Consider the following 22,591-nt stretch of genomic DNA (forward strand, 5'->3'; position numbering starts at 1 on the left):
TCTTCCTTCTCTTCGTCCATCGCGCAACGTCCGTGTGCATCTCTCTCTCTCCCTCCCCCCCTCCCCCCCCCACTCTCTCGGTCGTTCAGTGCGCTGAATATAAGCTCGGTTTACATTAACGTTGGAGACAGAAGTGCGCGTCACCAGAGTGCCGAAGTACGGGCCGCGAGGAGTTCCCGATCGTTCCCTCGCTGAGGAAGGATAATTGACGAGGCGTTTGTCCAGAGGGCCCTCCCCGGGCACGACGGAGTGCCTGTCGGGCTCAGCTGATCCACGCGCAGCGGTAGGAGGCGGTGGAAGGAGAGGTAGTGGTGGAGGACGCTACCAGGAGCGCCGCGGGGCGAGGAAGGGCCCCTGCCGAACTCAGCACCGCCGACGAGCGAGCAGCAGCACCGATAAATATGTCGTCCCCCAGCGCCGGCAAGCGACGCATGGACACGGACGTTATCAAACTGTATCCTTGGAGAGCCGCTTTATGAAAGCAGCCCCCCCCCTCCTCCCCTCCCCTCTACGCTGCGTCCGATAAGTACCTCGTGCGATTTCTATATGTTGTGTGTGGTGGCGGCGCACGTGAGAGCGAATCGCAATCGCGAACGCGCCTTCTCAGCACGCACGCGTCTCTCTCTGTGCGTGCGCGCGCGCGCAGGTATGCATGTGGTGTGTTTTATACAGGGTGCTGCTGGAAAAACTACGCACGAATAGACCTCGCGCTAGGGGGGGTCCTTTGGTCTATCAGGTCGACGCAAAAGGTTTGGCATCCTTCCATCCGTTATTGAATGATGGTAGAAAACTAGAGCTCTCTTTGAACGGGAGATTGAAAACATTTCTCTCCGGATGAGACTTTGGAGCGTGTCGCAGCCAGAGATGATATCCCTCAATTCTGTCGACGCTTTGTACCACAAATGTGACACACCTTTTGCGTTGGTCTGATATCGCATGGAAAATCGACTTTCTTCTTTTGGAAATTTGGGAATAATTTTTGTTGTGATTATCTAGTTTTCTCCATAATTTTTTTAGTTTTGTCACTCAATGTAGACATGATCGACTGTCGCGTTTAAATTCTTTTTGATTAACGTCTAGTTTGATGTAAACAGAAATACAAGAATTCGTTAGTTGTTTATTTTGTTTAGATGATAATTTAAAAGTCTTTCAAGAGTCTTATATTTGTGGAAAGTTCTTCTCTTCTGTGCTTCTTTTTTTAATTACTATTAAGCAGATAAGTAAATTTGTATCGATGGAAAATCCATGAATGTTAGAAAAATGATTTCATTAATAGAATCAAAATGTTTTCATTAATGATCGATCGTTTTATTCGTAGATTAAAGTTGCATGCAGAGATTAAAGATTCGACTAAAAATCTATAAATAATGATTTCATTAAAAATCAAATTTTCAATCATTTTTTACAGACCACTAAAGTTTTCATGAAAATTTAAATATTCGACCAAGAATCCATCTATCGAGAATAACGAATTCATTAAAACTAACGTTTTCCATTATTCTTTTATAGACTACTAAACTTTTATGGAAACTTAAACATTCTTTTCTCCCTCTCGTCTTTCAACTGTCAACTCCGAAGCTCGTGCATCTAGTTTTTTCAGCACTCTGTGTCAAACGTTGTAAATGTGTGCGTGCACGTAGCGAATCGCTGGCTCGCTTATCGAGAACAATAATCGCCGTGATAATCGGCATTTATTGCCGATGATTACCGACGAGGCTCGTAAGAGTAGCGAGCGATAGTTAGGAAACAAAAACTCGCCTGCACAGCGAACATTTAATTCGTCTTTAAATCGTTCGCTTTGTCGACGTTTCGGCCACAGCTGTTTTTAACCAGCTGACTCGTAGGCGCTTGCGCGTATGCGTTCGTTCCGCGCGTGGACAAGCGTGAGCGAGCGGCGTGTCGTCCCGCTCGCTCGCTCACATTCGCTACTCCTTTTGTTTTCCCTCCCTCTCTCTTTCGCGCTATCCCTCTCTCTGTCCCTCCAATTCTCCCCGCCGTGCTTTCGGCGACACCTCGTTTATACCTGTCTTTGTTATTTACTCGTGAAATAATCACGCGGTTCGTGGCTCCGCCGTTACTGAAGAACCCGATATCACGCTTGTGCAGGTGATTACTTTGTTCGAACTTAGAGATATATAAAAATAACACTATATTACCATTATTCAAATGTGTGTAAATCCATTTATGCAGTATATAGCGTTATTTTTTTTGCACGTAAAACTAAATCACACAAGAGAAGACCGGTTTTGCTGAAGTATCTAAAAATTTAGCCAGATGCAGATCTGAAATAATTTTGTTTAGATTATCAAAATAATTATGCAGGATGCTTAAACTGGTTATACATATACGTAATGCTCGTATCACACTAGCGATTGGAGATTGCATTTGCGTCTCTTAACCTACAACTAGGGCGATTTAGTTAAATTATATATATATTTTTGACAATCATATGCACTGCTATATTTATAGTGTCAAATTTAATTATCATTTCAGTATAAAATAACGATATTTAGTAGAAGTAGCGACTTAAATTAGATTAAAAATTTGATACATTCTAAATGCAACAGATATGGTCTTAAAAATTTCTTAACTTTAATTTATAATAATTACAATTATTTTTATGGTAATAATAACTGTTATTATACATATAGTCACTTTCTGTTGCCAACTATATAGGTATATTTGCTGGTACTATATTATTATTACTTTTTTTTATTTATTAATTATAGTAACATGTCGTTACACTACTAATATAAGGAAAATTTCTAATTATAGTTGTCTATTCACATGTCCTAAGATCAATAATATTAATTATATAATTACATTAATGATATTAATGTAATTACAGTTACAAATATTTATCAAAATTTTTTCTCTCGGTGTAGAGTCTCTAGTCCCAACGAAGTTTCTTTCGTTTTTTTGTTCTTATAGCATGCGTGAATAGCATAATACTTTCATAACGTTGATTATTACAGTGCAACTGACATACACACAAGGGACTGAGAGTTCGGATACAAAAATCTCGGAATGATGGCCCTTCTTTCTTTGTTTTCTCTTCCTCTTTTATATCTTTACCTATTTCTCTCTATCTCTCTTCATTTTTTCTTGCCTTTACTCCCTTTGTTTCCTGTTCTACAAATAGAACGTCACTCTCGAGAAGAGATCTCGAGTCTTCGTTCGGAACCCGCCCCGAATTCCATGGTCCCCTTGTCGAAACGAAATCCAGGACCATGGAGACAAAGAGAGAAAAAGGTAGAAAGAGGAGGGGATACAGAAAGAGAGTAGCGCATAGCGAAGAACGTTAATTGAAACGTCACACTCGTCCGTCGTACGCAGCGAATTCGAAACAAGACGAACGAAGTGACGAGCATCTTTAGCACGCGCGTAAAAATAAAGCGGTCGACGACGATCTCTATATCCAACTGCCAGATCACACCGTACTGACGCACGTAATAAACGGGTCGATATATGTATTTCGCATGCGATTCGTCATGCAACGGCGGCGAAAACGCGACGGCGGTCGCATTTTCAGCGTCGAGATTTGCGAAGGTCAGTTACATCGGCGAACTCTGTATTCCGATTTCGATTGGGGACGGGAGAATTTTTATCGTGACTGTCGACAAGTCATCGGAATGCTCCAATAATGGGCATTTTTTCTCTCTCTAAATCTGAATCAGTGGATAATAATTGATTATCTAGTGGCGTACTTGGTAATCATTGAACAGTGTACTGAGTAATCATTGAAGTTCATCTAAAAAAGAAAAGAAGTTTGAACATTATACATATAATTAAAATACTGATATTTGTATGATAGTTCTAATCTTTCAATATCAATACATTAAATTTATATTACGTGCACTAAAGTAAAGGTAATTATAGGGATATATATGGTTAGTTAAATTAGAGATTCCTCGTTTCATTCACTGATTACTAATGGCATACTTAGAACTGATATCAGTGATTATCCACTGATAATTTAGTTTTAGAGAATTTTACTTGGATTCACTGTAAATCCAAGTATGTAATAAGTACCTTCATATATATACTAAAAGAACGATTTTGTTAAAATGTCTAAAAATTTAGCTAGTAGATACAGGTCTAAAAACAATTTTATTAAATATTAAAATAATTATATAAAACGCTGAAACATTGATGACAACGCTACAAAAAAGTTCTAAGCCATGTTATACAAAAAAATTTATGCAGTAAAACATAAGCAGTAAGTGAATTGACCAATCACAGAATCCGTAAGGCCATAACATAAATAGCAGCCAATCCAACATGTTGATTTCCTTATTGCTTACTGCCTTAAGTTTTTTGTATGCCATGGCCCTAATATTGTTGTGTAAAATTCTTTAATATGATTGGTCTTGCATTTAATTCCTCACTGGATTTAAATAATATTAACCATATTAAAGAATTTTACAACAGTTGCAAATCTGCTTCCTCTGCTAAGCCTTAATGGGCAAGAATAACAGCAGTTTTTTTCTCTGATTGGTCCAGGCACGTAAACGCGAACGCAGACGTATCTCCAATTGTTAGTGTGATACGAGCATTAGATGTATAACCAGTTGAAGCAGTCTGCATAATTATTTTGATGATTCAAACAAAATTATTTCAGATTTGCATCTGGCTAAATTTTTAAATACTTCAGCAAAACCGGTCTTTCTGTGTAAAAGTAACACTATGCTGCGTAAATGAATTTACACAATTAAAGTGTAATGTAGTGTTATTTTTATACGGAAAATTAAATCACATACATAGTATATTATACATGTATGAAAACATTTATTTTTCATATACGAGTATATATGGAAATACACTTGAATTTACAGTATCATCACGACACATTGCGATCTCTCATTGATTGTGTCTGTTGTTACATAAAAAGAACAATTTTGTTGAAGTATCTAAAAGTATAGCTAAATACAGATCTTAAAATAATTTTGTTAGATCGTTAAAATAATTCTTTAATGGTGACGTGGAAGGCAGTTGCGACTCACGACTTCGTCAGTCGTTCAAAGTATCTGTTTTTTTTTTGTAATTATTTAAAATCAGTTAATAAACTTTATTATATTTTTTATCTATAAATAAACAGATGAAGTTTCATATTATTTATTTTTTTGTTTATTTTGCATATTAGTCAGATGAAAGATGAACAAAACAAACCCATCAGATAACACGTATTGTTCGAATCTAAACAATATATGTATAAGACATCATAAAGAGATTTTCTAGACTCTAAAAGATATCTTTTTATGATGTTTTTTTACACATCTTTTAGATATGTTTGTCTTGAAAAAACATTTTCATGATCTCTTTATGACATCTCTTAGGTATGTTTTCACAATATATCTAAAAATTAAATGTTACCAAAAGATTCATCAATGAAGAAATCATTCATGAAAATTTCTTGGTAACATTTAATCTTTAGGTAACCATGTATTGTGAAAACGGCCTTAAGCCTGTGTCACACTATCTCATCGCAACTCAGCCAATCAAGATAAAGCTGCGGTTTGTCTTGATTGGCTGAATTCCGATGTGCGATACGCAATCTCAATCCGATCCGCGTCCACAGTCCGTAGTGTGACACGGGCTTTAGGCACGCATATTATCTACTAAACGTCGGAACCCTACCTTCTTGGATGCATTCTGAAAATTTATTACCATTAAATAGATAATCGTATATGTATGAGCAATGCTGTAAAAGTTTTAACTAGCAGCTTGACTAGCGTCCTATATAATTATTTGGATGGACTAATAAAACTATTTTCAGATTTGTGTAGCTTTCCTCGATACTTTAGCAAGACCGTTCTTTCCGTATAAACTTGAAAGGGAAAGATGAAAAAAAAGAGGAATTCTTTGCGCGCAAACTAACGGGGAGTCCGATAGGTTACCGGCTTAGACGGCGCGGTCCCTTTTCTTCCACAAAGAACGAGCGATTAACCAGCCGATGCGCTCGAGAGATAACACAGACAGAGAGAAGAAAGAAAGTTTAATTAACGCCAAAGTGCTGTCCTGTAATCGACATTTCTTGTTCATTTCTCGGTAATCTCACGATACGCCTTACTCTTTCACGCGGTCGACAAAGAAAGGAAAATGCGTCGCTTCGATCCTCGATAATTCGTCGATAAGACTTCTTCTCTCGGTTTTATTCCTCCTTTTTTCTTTTTACAATACGTTTACTGGATTTTTTACGCGCGTGGCGCGAATGATAGCGCGCGTGTCGGTAATATAATTCTTTTATTCATCGCGATAAACGCGACGCGCTGGTTCGAAGGTCGCTCCTCGTGTGGAGAGCTTCGGGGATTATTATAGAGCGGGTTCCGTGGAAGTGAGACGCTCTGGGAGATATACGGGGACCCGGCGCGACGCGAATCGATACGCGCCTCGAGAAACACATCGTGCGTTTAATTATCGTACCGGGCAGAATTATCTCGTGACAGCGGGAGCGAGCGAGCAAGCGAGGCTAACTGCGCGATACGTTCACACGTCCCGGCGTGCCATATTACATTGTCGAGACATAACACGTGAGATATAGATACAGGGAGGGAAAAATGCAACGTAACAGGCTTTAAAATAACGATTACAATCGAAGCTGATAGCGGTAGAATTGAACGCTTTAAAAAATACGAATGTGGATTCAACATCATATGCGATATAATTCTCGTCGTGTTGATGTTTATAGGTTTGGCAAAAAATAACATTTTTTTTTTTAAGAACAAAACATTGTGTTTTTTAAATATGTTAAATGCTTTATACACGCTTCAAACATGAAAAATATGTATTATGAAAAAACATGTTAGAAATATCGATTAAGCATGTTTTACACAATTTAAAACATGATTTTTCCAATCCTGATTCGTATGAACATTAACATGATGTCTATTTAATACTTAAAAAATTGATTTTAAATTCATCGTGTTGGTATGAATATTAACACGATGAGAATTATATAAACACTATGTTAATTTATAATTCTTTAGAATGTTCAATTTTTATTTATACGCTGTTTCGATCATATAATTATTATTTCAGCATCCGGTATTTAAAAAATCCATATAGTATTAAATCCATATCATGTTGATGTGTTGATAACATCATACACGAGTGAGAACTATAACATAGTGTTATAAATCCACACTTACTTATATTTTTTAGAGTGCAACGAGCAACGAGCAAAAGTAAATATCTCAATTTTAAAGACTGATGTAGCATCTTTTACAGATTTCCTTACGCGAATTGCTAAAGATATCTCTTATGAATTTCATTTATATAATTTGATATCATCGTTGTTTACGAACTACGGAATTGATTTAATCGAGTCTAGATTGGCGAACGAAAGCCAAAGTTTCGAGAAATTTGATGAGATTCTGTTCTAGCTGCGCGTTGTTACGTGTCAAATAACACTAGCGTTTCTCCGTTTCTCAGGCCACGAGATAGTCGAGATATCTCTGAGATGCGTAGCCTCGGTATCATCGTGGCGCCGAGATTATTCTCGTTCGCACCTAGAGTGGACCTTTCAGGCCTGGTTTTCATTACCTGATTAACTTGTAATTTAGGTTTACATAATCTCACTTAATTTGATGATAATGTAAAACCTGTGTTTTTTAAATCTATATAATTAACTAGTTTCATAATGGTATAACTTTTGATTCAGTTTTTTATTCACCAGAGAGTTAACTTTTGATTAGACTTAATCTGCTGATAATGTAAACATATTTTTCTAGCTTTTCTAGCTACAATCATAAAACTGATGGTTTTGCAGTGAATAACTTTTAGGCACATTTCCTCATTTTCTGGTTAAATATAAACTTATGGTTTATATTTAACCTCACTTAGACCCGTTTTCATAATATACGGTTACCTGAAGATTAAAAGTTATTAAGAAATTTCATAACTGAATTTTGTTAATAAATTTTTTGCGATAATCTCTAATTTAATCAGGTAACCATGTATTGTGAAAACGGACTTTAACTTGACAATATTGTAAAAATTTCTTTATACAATATTTATCTTTTTTAGCTGTGACTAGTTACTAAACTGATATTTTTGTAGTAACTTTCAAAGTTACCATCACCAAACCATCGTTTAGTGATTAATCGTAACTAGAAAAACACAATATGTTTTACTACATTATTATCAGGATAATTGAAGTTAAGTTTAAGCCACAAGTTAATCAGAAAATGGAAAAATCTTGCCTAACAGATATTCACTACAAAATCATCAGTTTATTAGTTAATTAACCATAGAGAGAAAAGTACGATTTTTACATTATCTTGGGTTGAGCCTAACCACAAATTAACCAACAAATGAAAACAGTACTTTTAATCGGTGTATATCTCCATTTTATTGCACCTAATTTTACTGTGGTGTGCCAGTATTTGTAACAGGTGGAATATCGCGCGGCTTGATAATCCAATTTGCATTGCACCTCGGTCGCGCGAAGTTGCGCACGGCAGAGCTCGTTAACCCTTTCGCTATGGCGTATTAAATTTGCTTTTCTCGAGATTACGGCTAAACGAGACGACTAATTCGTTTTAAGATTTATCACAGCAACACGCGGTCCTGTGCATTTTTTATATGTCCTTACGACGCAACGTGAGGCCGGCACGGAAAATGACGATGTTAAGAAATTAATGCCGGCAAAGAGTTCCCGGTCGATCTGTTCGATTCTCCGGATACCGACGTGTCTCAAAGTTATCGCGGATTTCTCGACGAATATAAAGAGTGAGTCATTAGAAACTGCGTAGAATGGATTGAAGTTGAATAAAGCTGAATTTAGCTCTTTATCTATAACTTGATTTAATCGTCTTGTTTATAAGAAAGTATGTTGAAATTTAGAAATTACGTCGTGACAACATTATTGAATTTGCTTCTTATTTTCTTCTATTTTCTTATAAAACTGTTGAAAAAAATTTGATTTTTATTTAATTACTGTTTTCTTTTCAATCAGTATAGCACACAAAGAAAACAAATAATAGTACATGACTTCGCTCGGTATCAGTTGATTGGATCGAATCGCGAAACGTCGCTGTGTCCTCCTTATCTCGAAAAGGGCAGCGTACCGAATTCTGTTCTAGTTACTGATAAACGCGCTATGTTTATTATGATAATAAGTCCATCATGATAACAAGGCCATCGGATAAACCAAACTGCGGGCAATATATCTCGAGAATTATATTTGAACATTTACTTTCGGTTTTACCGTCGTGATTACCGGCACGCACCAATCGATGTTTACGATTTCACAATATTTCGGAGTTATACTGCCGGATGTAATCACATCCGCGCGTATCCATATTTCTAAAACTGACGGATGGACGGAACCCAAACCGTCAGCGAGCGCATCCACTGACCTTAAATCGTGCGACATCTAGGCTCTTATTTCGCGAATTGCGCAGAGTGTCGTGTCACATGATATATGCACATGTCGTATGATGCATCGTATAGATATTGAAAAAAAAGTCTAGTAATTGCTGCCAAATGTATTTTGTTTAGCCTATTGTAATATTTAGTAAACATTACTAAACATGTGATAATAGTAGTATGTCCAATCGTTTTGTAATAATTAGAAAAGCAAGATAATGTTTAGAAAAGTAAAGGTAGCGGTCAGTTGGTTTTTATTACATTAACCTTAATAGAACAGGAAAAGTGTATAATATCATGTACTATAATAGCGTTGAAACATAATTGAGTCATAATTTGAGGCAAGGAATATAATAATGAATTATCGAATTATAACATTTATAACAATACAGAAAAGTTTCTGTTTGAAAATGGTCGTTGATTACATTCTGATTATATTGATTAGAATTCTGATCAATCAGATTCTCACAATTAGAGTTTATAACAGATTTTATAAGAAAATTCGGATTTACCCATTTGTTTACTTAAAGAAAAGCTCTCTGTAAGATTCTAAAAATAGAAACATTTGATCGAAATTATTTTATTAGACCCTTTTAATAATTATGTAACCTAATTAGCCTAGATTTTTTTTAAGTGAAGCGAGTCGCGTTGTCTTTCTACAACAGAAACTCGCGGAGTTGAGAAACGTGGATACATGACGGTGCTTCCCATAATTTAGATCCTCTGAAGATTTCCGTCGGCTTCTTGAAAATTAGATGAAGTTATTTTCGAGTAAATAGGGGGAGGGGATTAAAGACGCGTGTTAGTCTCGGACATTCATGATAGCTTCTTCGTGTGATACCGAGTTCTTTCCTCGTCTTGCGATATCGATCACGCTGTGTTGAAGCATGCATTAATGCTGCAAGCCGTCTCGAAACGAGCGAAACAAATTGGATGCGTCCGCATCCACGTTCGTTCCGCTAGCGCGTTTTAGAATTTCTGGAAAGTCTTTCGTTCTCGCACGGTGAATATATTAGTCATAGCAGTGACCAGTTTATTTTAAGCTGCTCGCTTTTACGTTCACTCGTCATGTTACGATATTTGCTGATTCGCCACCGATTTCCCTTTTTCTCTACAACCTTTAATTACATATTTCGTTTTCAACGTACAACGACGACTATAAAGTTAGGATAGTATAAGGTTATCGCATATCTTTATAAATTATCTTTTTTTCTTTTGTAAATCTTATAGTCGGCACTCACTATAATTGATAGCATCGATTAAAATAAATTTTGCTTCTTATTACTTTAAGCTGCATAAAAATAATAATTTTGCTGAAATAGGTATCTAAAAATTTAAATATAGATCTGAAAATAATTTTGTTGAATCGTTAAACTAATTGTATAGAACGTTCAAGCATTGAATGCCAAAAACAATATTTTATTAAGCAGTATGCATGAAAGAAAAAACAATTTTGATAAAATACCTGAAAATGTAGCCTAATATCTACAAACTAGAAAATAATTTTGTTTGAACCATTAAAATAATTACATAGGACGCTTAAACTAGAATGTTAAAACTTGTTGCAACATCGTTATTATCAACGTTTAATGTTTTACATACGACCTTGGCCAAAAATATCGTGGACATCTTATTTAATAGTTACCGTTTTAGCTTAAAAATTGATTTCTAGCATTTGTTAGTGAATTTTTTGTTTCAAAAACTCTTTAAACTTATGTAGAATGCTTGTAACATAGCATCATAAATAAAAATTATATAAACGTTAAAATCAATATAAGCCGATACATGATATACGTATATACATATATAAAATTATTTTATAATTTATTATTAAAGTACTTTATATTTATCATTATAAAGTACTTTATTACAATAAATAAATTTATATGATTTAATTCTTGGAAGCCTTTCTTGTTTTAAATATAAAAAAAAAGTTTTTGTAGAGAAACAGACGAATCAGAATAAGTGTTTCTTATAGATTTTGAATTACTAAATTCGAATTCATTTGCCGTTTTGCTGTATCACGTCCATGTTTTTTAGATAATCAAGAAAAATGATAGAAAATTGGAAAATTTAAACATTTGAGGAAAGAGTAAAAGTAAATATAACAGTAAAATGCAGTCGCAGATCTGATTTAAATGTACTTCGATGTTTTAAACAAAGTATACAGAAAAAAAAATTTACTCTACTAATGTTAAGTATTATAGCTTACACGTCATAAAATAAATCGGTTTAAAGTACTGTTGTGCAAGAAACAGTTAGGCGATTTGCATGAGTCATAGAAGGTTTTTTCAGCTTCAGAAATGGATATTTTAATTATTATTTTATCTTTCAAAAGTAACAATTAAAACGTTCATTTTCTAAAGCGAAAATAACCTTCTATGACTCACGCGCAGAACGCCTGATTTGTTTGATAAAATTTATTGGATAATAGTATTTTATACTGATTTATTTCATGACGTGTTAAGTTATAAATATAAATTTGTTTTATAACGTGTTAAGTTATATAATACCTATAAACATTAGTAAAGCAAAATCTTTTTTATTTCTTACACTTTGTTTAATTTATTACAATACTTATATTTATATAAATCAATCCTGCGATCGCCTTTTAATGTCATTATTTTTTTTGATTAACTAAAAGACGGGACATAATGGAGCAAAATAGCTTACAAATTCGGGGACTCAAAATTTATAAGATTCACCTTTGGTTTGTGTTTCTCAAAAACTTTTTTTTTGTGTAATCAATTAGAAACAATATAGGTAAAAGAATTTAGATAGATAAAAAATATACCTAATACTTTTGGCCAAAGTTGTAGTTGTTTTTGATAATTTTACAAAATTATTTTTGGATTTGTATTTAAGATTAAGTTTTAAAGATGCTTCAGAAAAAAATTGTTCTTTTCTTGTGCTTTCTCGAAACAAGCCAACTTTAATTGATCGATTAGTCAGTCAACAATAGTTTGCGTGCGTGCATTTTTATCCCTATCGTATTTTTCGTCTATAAGTTTTGTATATCTCTTTGAAACTCCGTGCGAATAGCGTTGCGATATTTTTTCGTCATTTTCTCCGTGACGAGTATCTGCACGTAAAAGTTGTGGCCCACTTTACCCAGCGATTTTGCCTATATGTCGCGCTTTATACATGTTTTATGTACTCAACTGAATTACAAAGTTCCGCGTAATACAAAGCCCTGACTAGCGACGCGAATATGCGGCATGCATTCTTTGTCTTCCTTCCTCGTTGCTTCGCTCGCCAGCTGATCGACCTTACAGTCGCTTCCCCCACCGTCGCCATCGAAGAGCTTCTGCGTTTTCTGCCTTTCCCTTCTCCGTGTCCATGCACGCGGACGATGTCGCTTGATTCATACCGCAAAAGCAGATACACCGAGGACGGGGAATCTTGCGTTTCGCTGTCGCGTAATCGCCGAATGGGAAGAGCCGATCGTTTTATCCCACATAAACCCATGTTCTGGATGTCTCAAGAGCCATCGAGAGATATTTCAGGAACGGTGGAATTTAGAACTTGTGGGAAATACCTTGAAAACTATGCGACTCTCTTCTTGCTATTTTGCATTAAAATTCAATGAAGAGCAAAGTCTAATTACTGAAACAACCGAGAAGTTGGATTTTATTAACCATTCTTTCTTGAAAATTGCTTAAAATTCTTACGATATTTAATCAACTATACCTCAGTACGAGGTACTTATTATCGATATATTCTATAACTTTTGATACTCGTGACACAGTTTAGACGAAATACTATCCGAATTCCGCTGAGATTCACTATAGACACGTATTGCGTCGAAAGATAATCACTTATTAATGATCTTCCGAAGATCTCTTTAAGATGACGGAAAGACAAGCTGTAAACGGATAACTTGTGGCGTTTATTTATAACGGTTTCCAAAGTCGAGTTGCTTTGCGAATCCATCGTGGATGATATCTAATTAGAGTAATTAGGCGCGTTTCTTGTTTAATGTCAATGATGTGCGCGTTTCGAGTACATCGTGGGAAGCAGCAGGAAAATGACTGTACAGTAGAATTTACGGTCCACACTTTTGCATTTTCAATGCAATACGAGCTCGCGAGTGTAATTCAAGATGTTGCTCTTTATGGATAAATTTCTTGCTTTCTTTCTCTATTTTTCTCCTTAAGTCTGAAAGTACGGTCGGCTGTTTGTTAGATTATCCTTTGTTATGTAATACTTATTTGTCGCCTAGCTACGTCGAGAGATAATGTCACGTTTTCGTTGAAGACTTTATAGTTTCTTGTCGGTATTCCCACTGTTTAGCATACAGATGATTGGTCTTTCTATATATAGGAGAGATAGTAGAGTGTAACGATAATAACTTCGTTTTACTCCGCTTTAATGCGCAGTAATGTGTCTAGAACACCTGGGGATGCAAAAGGAGTGAGCATTTAAAATTGATCATAACGGCAGTAACAAGTGTGAAAGATGCTTTCTACCTAAAGGCGCTTAAAAAGGATCGCACTTCTATACAGAAAGAATGATTTCGCTAAATTTAGCTATCTCAAAATTTAGCTGGCTGCAGATGTGAAATTAATTTTTATTCGACTATCAAAATAATTATATAGGACGTTCAAATTAGTTGCTACACTCTAAATTTCTTGTAATGAAATCTCACTCCAAGAGAGTAAAAATAAAAACATTCTTGAAAAAAAGTGAAAATATTTTACTTCTTGAAAAAATGATAATTTTTACTCCTTTGAAGTGAAATTTCATTTTAAAGAGAGTAAAAAATTGTCACTCTTCTAAAAAATTTTAAAAGTGAAAATTTTCATTTTTTTGAAAGGTGTTTTTATTCTTTTAGAGTGAGATTTTACTGCAACGAATTTAAAGTGTAAAATGTCAATGTCAAAACTTTTTACAGCATTGTTCACGATGTGTCCTACTCTCTAAAATCTTTGGAGTGGAATCTAATTCTAAAGAATAAAATCTCACTCTTAAAAATTGATAATTAAATTACTTTTTTTAAAGCTTTTTTTTTATGGCTCAGTTGTCATTCTTCAGAATTAAGTTACATTCCAAAGATTTTAGAGGTATATAATTTGATATCTTAAATTATTTTCAGATCTGTATCTATCTAAATTTTGATACGTCAGCAAAATTGTTCTTTCCGTTCATTTATTTTGTATTACAATTCTTTTTATTAATCTTCTTTCCAATAATCTTCCCATAAAATTCATTGTATTTCTGTTCATCCTAAGCATCCTAGATCTACTGACAATAATCGTACGTCAATACTCTATGAATCGATATTCGACGTAATCGAGGCAGAATTGTCCGCGGTGGATGCAGCATCGCGAAACGATTTGCGATATTGTTCCTTCCTTTCGCTTATTCGTTGAAAATCCGGCGGCGGGGGGTTCGAGTCGGTTACGCTCGATCACGATAAATCACGTCTCTGCGATCGAATCGTATCGTAGCAGAATCATTGTGACCGCGATCGTGCCGATACAACGTGGACATGGTTCGCGAGGTAGGCACAAACCGCGGGCTATCACTGTAGAAGTTTCCACGCGTATGTAATACCGAAATCAACTTAATCAATTATTCTATAGTTAACGAGACACTCATTGTCAGTACAGCTGCAGATGGAGAAAGGGATCGTTAATGGCTCGCTGTAATGGCTTACGAGCGCATTCACGCGTGCGAACCGGATAAGTCGTGCGTTATTGCAATCGCGATGCGTTATTTGCGACGTGCATATCGATGAGTATATTAATGACGCGGTTTACACGCGTTTCCGCGTGTCTTGCGACAGTAATTAATATCATGAGCGCATCATAAAGGTATATACAGACCTTATGCACGATTCATCGATTAGTCGAAGGTCCCTCGATTTCCCACGTGCGATTACCTAAGCGTAACGCATCACGTGTTTATCGCGTTGTAAAAAGTGCATCGATCTGTCGATAATACGGGAATGTCATTTGGACCTTTAAAGATCTTGTGGCTTCTTTATTTCAATTTCTACTTACAATAATTTTATACGAAGTGCATTCAGAGAAAAAGATATAAGCTGCGGTTTTAACAGAAAAAAGATTTTTTAATGATTTATGTATATATTTAAATGGCATTAGTAACTAAAGGCAAAATAAATTATACTGAAAGAAAAGATTAGCTGTTGCAATTTAGATGGTAAAATACGGTATAAAATTTTTAATTGGCTGCTGCAGTCCATTAAAAATGCTATGCTATATATTCAGCTAATCTTTTCTTTCAGTGCATGTTAAAGAATTTTACAACGGTTATAAAGCTATTTCTTCTGTTGAATGCAGTGGTGGTAACTATGAAGCAAAATGACAATTAATTCAGTGTTGGAACATATCTAGGTACATAGGTAAGTACCTAAATTGAGATCTTTCTATATTTAAATAGTACTATATATAGGTATGGTATGCAATTTTCGCTAAAGTACCTATAGATACGTTTTTGGGAGTATCTAGATAACTTTGGTACTTTAGTGGAAATTACATGCCGTTATACTATTTCAAGAAAGATTTCAGTTTAGATACTTGTACCTGTGTATCTATGTATGTTCTAATACTGATAAATATATAAATTCTATATCTAAAACGTACATCGTTGAATAAATATTTTTTAGTTACTGTGTAACTATAAAATAATTTGTTAAATTATACATACACACACGTACTGAAAACAAAAGATTGGTTGTATATGGCATAGCATTTTTAACTGGTTGCAGCAACCAATTTTTTCTTTTATTGCGTGATTTTATTCAACCAAATTCTGTGCATTACTTTTATATATAAATTATGTATAGTTGCTACTATTATAATTTTTTTTTTCAGAATATGTAACACGTGTTTATCTTTGATATCACCAGGAAACGTTATTTTTTTATTGTAAAAAATACATTATTATGTTAGCGAAAGACGTGATTAATCGCGCATGCAACGCTTTCTTTCTTCCGCTTCTCTAGGTGATTTTATCGCAAAGTTCCATTGCAGTTGCGCTCCTTTTCGCGAGAAATCGATTCTTCCTCGATTGCATTATGTCACGATCTTCGCGCGTTTTGATCGCAGAATTGAGACGGCTCTTTCTTCCTCCGCTTATTCTTTTATGGTAATAAAACGCCGCGTTAGAAGACGAAGCCTCTAGTTACGCCATAATTTCTTCGACTTAGCAGTCGGCTTGGCGAACTTCTAATCTTCCGCGCTCCTCAGATACCTTGTGTCGCGTAATGGTTTTCAAATCTAAATGCAATCTAAAATCATTTACGCTTTAGAAAGTCGAAATCCTACTACGTAGTCTTCTTATTTTACAATCTAATTATTTCTATTTGCTTTAAAAGGGCAAATTATTTCATTATTTTAAATTATATATTTATATCTTATTTAAATTAATATTTTATCATATTATGCCATTATATAGAAATTTAACGTTGAAAGATAAAAATTAACTATTTATTTTGAGTATTAAAATAATTAATCCTATACTGAAAAAAAAGATTGGCTACTGCAGCCAATTAAAAATATTATGACATAGCCAATCTTTTTTTTTTTTTCAGTGATATCTTTTAATAATTGGCTAATCCTATTGGATTTCTGTATTAAGGGTGTTTAATCGCATGAATCTTACTTCTTCGCTTTACTTACATAAAAATTATGTTCTTCATTTCATTCACGATCAGAGATTTTTCCTGTGAGTTTTCTTTTTTCCTGACAAATCCGGCGTATAAGTTGGCCTCTCTTATTTTAATATATAGCTGCGATTGGGAAAGCACATCTCGATGGGCGAGAAGGAATTACGTATGCCGATCGATCAGCATTGGAGTAATACATGAAGATATGTAGTAGGGAGAGAATAGAGAGAGATGGAAAGAGAAACGAATGCTCGTACAATCCTCGGCTCATTTAAACGCTGTAAACAACAGCATTGCGCGGGTAGGAGAGAATGTAACGGTCCCTCGGGATTGAGCAATCGTTTCCGTTGAGCTCGTTCCTGTTCGTTTATGGTGTATCTTGTATTATGGCGATGGGAATGTAAAATCCTTGGAGCGTTATGGCCGTTACAAAATTTCCGCCCTGACAATTTCGACGGGCGCGTCACTCAATTGAATTAAACGTCATGCCCGTTTTTATAACGCATCTCGGGTACGTTTTATCCATTCGTCGATGCGTGAATTTATCTTACCTTCGGCGATTTCGCAGGATTTGCATTGCAGCATCTAGTCTCGAAACGTCTATTCGATTCTTTAACCATATACCTACATATAAATTGCTAGCACACCCGTCACTTTTCCATAGGACGTATTATAAATGGAAAAATATGAAATATTCTAGAATTTAAGGATGCATTCGACCAAATATACACATTGAAAAAAATATATGTATAGATCTAGAAACGCTAGAAAGAATTTTATTGTTTAACACTATCAAACAATTAATGGAATAAGTAATGAGTTATTTATTTTTAAAACAATATTTAAATCTTTTTAACATTAGATATTATAGAAACGATCGGTTTTAGAGAGAACTATTTAAGATGTTTTTTTAAAATATCTTTTTTTAAAATTGGCAATAATGTAGGAGTATATATATAGTAGGTACGAGTAGGTAGGAGTATATGTAGGTACGTACCAAACTAGACTTCGAGGAGAAAAAAACGTGTGTTATAGTTGTCTATTAATTATTATTTGATATTGTTAATAATAAAATTCCTCCTATTTCAAAAACTAATTTATAAACCCGTTTATATGAAATTTTTTAAATGTTTAGTCGATGAAATACATTTCTAGAATATATTTGAGACTTTTAGCTATTTATTTATATTCTCTATACGATATTTTGAATTGAAATAAAAATGTTGGTATTTATGTTACTCAAAATGTGAAAACAATGATTTGAATTTGACAGTTAGGTCATGTAAATTATTTTTATGATGCATCTTTATGATACATTTTTAATGTTTTTTAAATAGATATATTTAAATACTTTGATGTATCTATCATTAATTCTTTATTTATACGAGTATATTTAGATAATAGGGCTACAACATCAGTATATCAGATATGAAATTGGTATTGTAGTGGTCGATGCATAATGATCAAAGGTTCTATTCACTCCGAAACTCTGAAGCACAATTCATCTCCCATTTAGCGTTTTGTAACATACGTATTTTAAACATCGTGTTTATTTTTTAATGAATACTGTTTGTTTAGCTTGAGATACGATATTTTTCATTCGCGACGAGTAACTTGTTTTTCGTCTTTTATTCGTTTCGTTTATTTTTTACTTTTCGACCGTTTCCATTTGCAGTAGTCCGACGTTGTGCGCCGTGTCGACGGGTATTGAAACACGGAGGCGATCAGTTCTCTAATAACGCGCCCGCTGGACGCGTCCGTCAGGCGCACATGTCGACCATTCCCTGTAACAGGATGCCTTGTACCACCGCCGCGGCGCTAATTCATCCGTGTGTATTAGAGCACATGAATAGAGATGATCATTTGATGAGATTCACACGCGCGCGAGATGATATCTCCATTATTCCACGATAATGGACGGTAACGGGGAAAGATCGGTCGGATTCTGTGTCGGGAAGAGTACGACTTTTAGCGGGCGTCACTCCAACGTGTTGCAACGGTTCTGCTACGTTCAGCAGAAAAACAGCTTTGCAACCGAGTTTGCAACTGTTATAACATTCTTTAAAAGGATGCTGATGTGACGGCAAAGTTTGGACGGAATCGCTGTTCTATCGATTAATGCCCTTTTCTATCAATGTAGATTAGCTTTGGTCTTGGTTTAATTTACTCTTCATCTTTGTCTAATTCTTAGAACTACACGCAAAAAAATATTTTGTTGCTCCAGCTAGAATTATCGCTGCTTTTTGTATCTGATTGAAAATATGTACCATACGTATAGAATTTATGGCACAAATCTAAATTTTATCTCCGTCATCTATATGATTAGGCGCAAAACATATCCAATATTGCAATACTTGCCAGAAATTTTTATTTATTTTTGCTAATTTTTTGTACCTTGATAATTTTCGCTATAACTGCAAGATCACTTTTTTGAATGTAGAAAGAGATGAAGAGTTAGTTGAAATGGGGATGAAATTAAATTACATTGATAGAAACGGACATAAATGCGACTTATCCACCTACATACGACTGCAATACAAATATATGATTTATGAGACATCGACACATCACTGTATACTACATTTAGAGAAAAATATCGAAGAACTGCGGAGCAAATGTTACTTATGACATTTGTTACTTATGAAAACATTTGATTATGATGATGGAATATACATTTCTGTAAAATATATTCCATTAATTTAAAAAAAAAAATAGATGACTTATTTGCTAGGAATAAAATTTTATTTCGTCATATTGAAATACAAATTTATCTTAGTGAAATAAATATATTCATAGAAATAAATTTTAAGGATCTTTTTCTCAGTAGTATCTACTATATCTCACATCGCACATGCATACACGTGTACACAATTTGTTGCATACGAAAATATTTTTTTTAAAGCATTGATCGTCATATTGAAGAAAAAAATTTAAAATTTATTTATTTTTCTTGTTTTACAATTTTAGATACAAAATATCAGAGCCAGATACATCAGCATGTGTATTTTTATCGTGAAAAGGAATTTTGATTCTGTGAAATATTCTGATATATAAAGTAATAAAATTAATATGGAACAAAATAGTATTTTTGTCGGTAAAACAGATGACTCTTTAATACAATTAGTCTCACAATTAATTCCTCACTCACTGGATAATGTATAAACTAATCATATTAAAGAATTTTATAAAAGTTGCAAAGCTGCTTTTTCTGGTGAATGCAAACGATTTACATGGATGCACAGAGAGCGATTTTTGTTTGACAGGATGCGAGAAATTGGCTCGGATACGTGGAAATTGGGCAGTGATTCGGTACGATTTCCTTGCGTCTTGTCATCAAAAATTTTTGCTTTGTATCCTTTATGTAGAGCGCGTATTTTTGCTTCTTTTGCGTCTCGCTCTGTCGGGGGAAACTTTCCGTTTGAAGTGGAGACTGCAATTTTTATCGCGACGTTAGCTCATGTTCTAGCGGACCCGCTTCCATCTCGTTTCGTGGCTTTCAATGCGATTGAAATGATGTTATGAAAACGCGGAGATCAAATGTAATAATAAAATTCAGAAAATACACGATATGGAATACATTTTATGTTTAAAAAATTCCTTAAATGCATAAAAATGTATAGGATGTTTAATTATTTATCCTCGGATAAAAGTCGTGCTCGTTACAAAATTAATTTTCGCAGTGTCACGCTACGCGTAATTACTTAATGTTATAATGGAGGACGTGTTATAACCTCGGGCCTGCGGCAACTTCTTGGGGAGCACTACTCCAGATGAAAACTGAAGGCGGGGAGATGATAGTTATTCTAATCAATGTCGCATGACGAAGGCGTATGCTATCGCATGTCGCGATTAAAGAACGATTAAGGCACGCGCGTGTAAAACGAAAGGCCCACGTGCTGGCTTATTTCCTCGCTCGGAGAGCATCCGTTCATTGTTCGCGGCGATGATGCTTCTACGTCGCGTCGAGGATTTCCCGAAGGGGAGGGGGAGGAGGAGGGGAGAAAGGGGCTGCTTTGTGTGTTTACACGGGCGCACCATCGGTCGTTTGAGAATGCGAGCGGTCGGGTGCATTCACGGAACGTGATCTCGCAGATAACAAAGCTATCGGAATCTGTAGGTGAGAGCGAAGCAACGCGCTCGCGTACATTGAAATGTAGCTTCTAATCATTTGCCGCAACACCGGAGGTTGCTTATCGTAAGTTGGTAATAAGCGTTTACTTCACGTAATTTAGAAAATCAATTTGTCGGATATTTTTCAGGAAATTAATATGATTTTCCCGAACGACAATACGCAATCTACATACGACGGTATTTACCTCGTACACTGAAAAAAAAAAAGATTGGTTGAAGCAGCCAATTTTTGATTGCAGCAGCTAAATTTTAATTGTTGCAGCCGTTGTGGATGGCTAACGCGATCAAAAAATGGCTGCTGTAACCAAAAAATTAGATGTTGCAACTCTCTCTAATTATAAATGCTATATTTTACTATTTAAATTACTACTGCAACACAATCTTTTCTTTCAATGCAATGTAAAAAATGTGTAACGACATTTTATTAAAGATTTATTTCTTAAGGTTAAAGATTTAACCCTTCGTTACTCGCGTGAAGTATCCAGGTCACTCCAGCCAGCCTTATAAATTCATTAAACGTGTTATTTTATATTTATTTATAATAATACGAATTGTAGCACTATTTATTACACTTTATTACATTTATAATGCAAATTATTTCATAATTAAAAAAAAATTGCATTAATTTTTTTTATCTAAAGGACATATAGAATGTTATTGATTGCAAATAATTAAAGAGTACAATGAAAATTGAGGTATAATGTTGAGGTGAAAGAAACATCTCACGTGAAGGGAGAATGGAGGAATTGCGAACATGAGGTAAACGCGAGCAATACTATTATAGTATATTAGAATAATCATAACCTCTCATTTTTCGCATTCAGTGATAATCCGATATACACATAGTACTGCATTATAATAATACGTAATCATTAGAATGCATATGCCATTTATAAGATAAACACCATGATACATATATTTTCGATGATTTTGATATAGGAAAATTGCAAATATCTAATGGAATAATTAAATAAAGTCAACGATTATTTATCAATTACATATGTCTTTATTCAAGTGATATTAATTTTAAACTACAAACAATTAACATTCACATATTATTAATGTAAATTGTAATTAAACATAAATTCTAAATTGTAAGAAAGCAACCGATTTGGCATTGCCTCATGGCGGTGAATATAATTCTGAATGGAAACAAGATTCTGTTTTTTTGTTTAAAATTATAGTCTTTGTTTATATTAATAATAAATGAATGTTAATTATTGTAGTTTATCAAGCACTTGAAGTGTTTTTTGAATAAAAATTTTTATTAATAAATAATCGTCGCTTTTATTTAACTGTTTCCTTACTTTTTTCTGTTTGCAGTGTTTTCTGTTTGCTTTTTTCTGTTTTCATTTTGAAAACACCCTGTATATAAATTATAAAGAAATTTGATCTAAATCGAGCGAAATCTAATTATATATATGTATAAGTATTTATTTTATATATATATATATATAT

The 22,591-nt window shown here is 34.5% G+C and overlaps 1 protein-coding gene across 4 annotated transcripts in view; it reads left to right on the forward strand.

Annotated features, from left to right (window-relative positions):
• UbcE2H (ubiquitin conjugating enzyme E2H) overlaps positions 1-22,591 on the forward strand; it is a 48,604-nt gene that overhangs the window by 947 nt on the left and 25,066 nt on the right. For 2 of the 4 annotated variants that reach the window (XM_018545671.1, XM_018545673.1), the window contains exon 2: positions 90-454. In XM_018545671.1, coding sequence (XP_018401173.1) covers positions 402-454 — 53 coding nt within the window. In that variant the 5' untranslated portion in view covers positions 90-401. The remainder of the gene's footprint in view (positions 1-89; positions 455-22,591) is intronic. The other 2 variants (XM_018545672.1, XM_018545674.1) reach the window with 2 other exon arrangements.

The sequence above is a fragment of the Cyphomyrmex costatus genome, unplaced genomic scaffold (assembly GCF_001594065.2).
Source record: "Cyphomyrmex costatus isolate MS0001 unplaced genomic scaffold, Ccosl1.0 scaffold5, whole genome shotgun sequence".
In the NCBI taxonomy this organism is placed as follows: domain Eukaryota; kingdom Metazoa; phylum Arthropoda; class Insecta; order Hymenoptera; family Formicidae; genus Cyphomyrmex; species Cyphomyrmex costatus.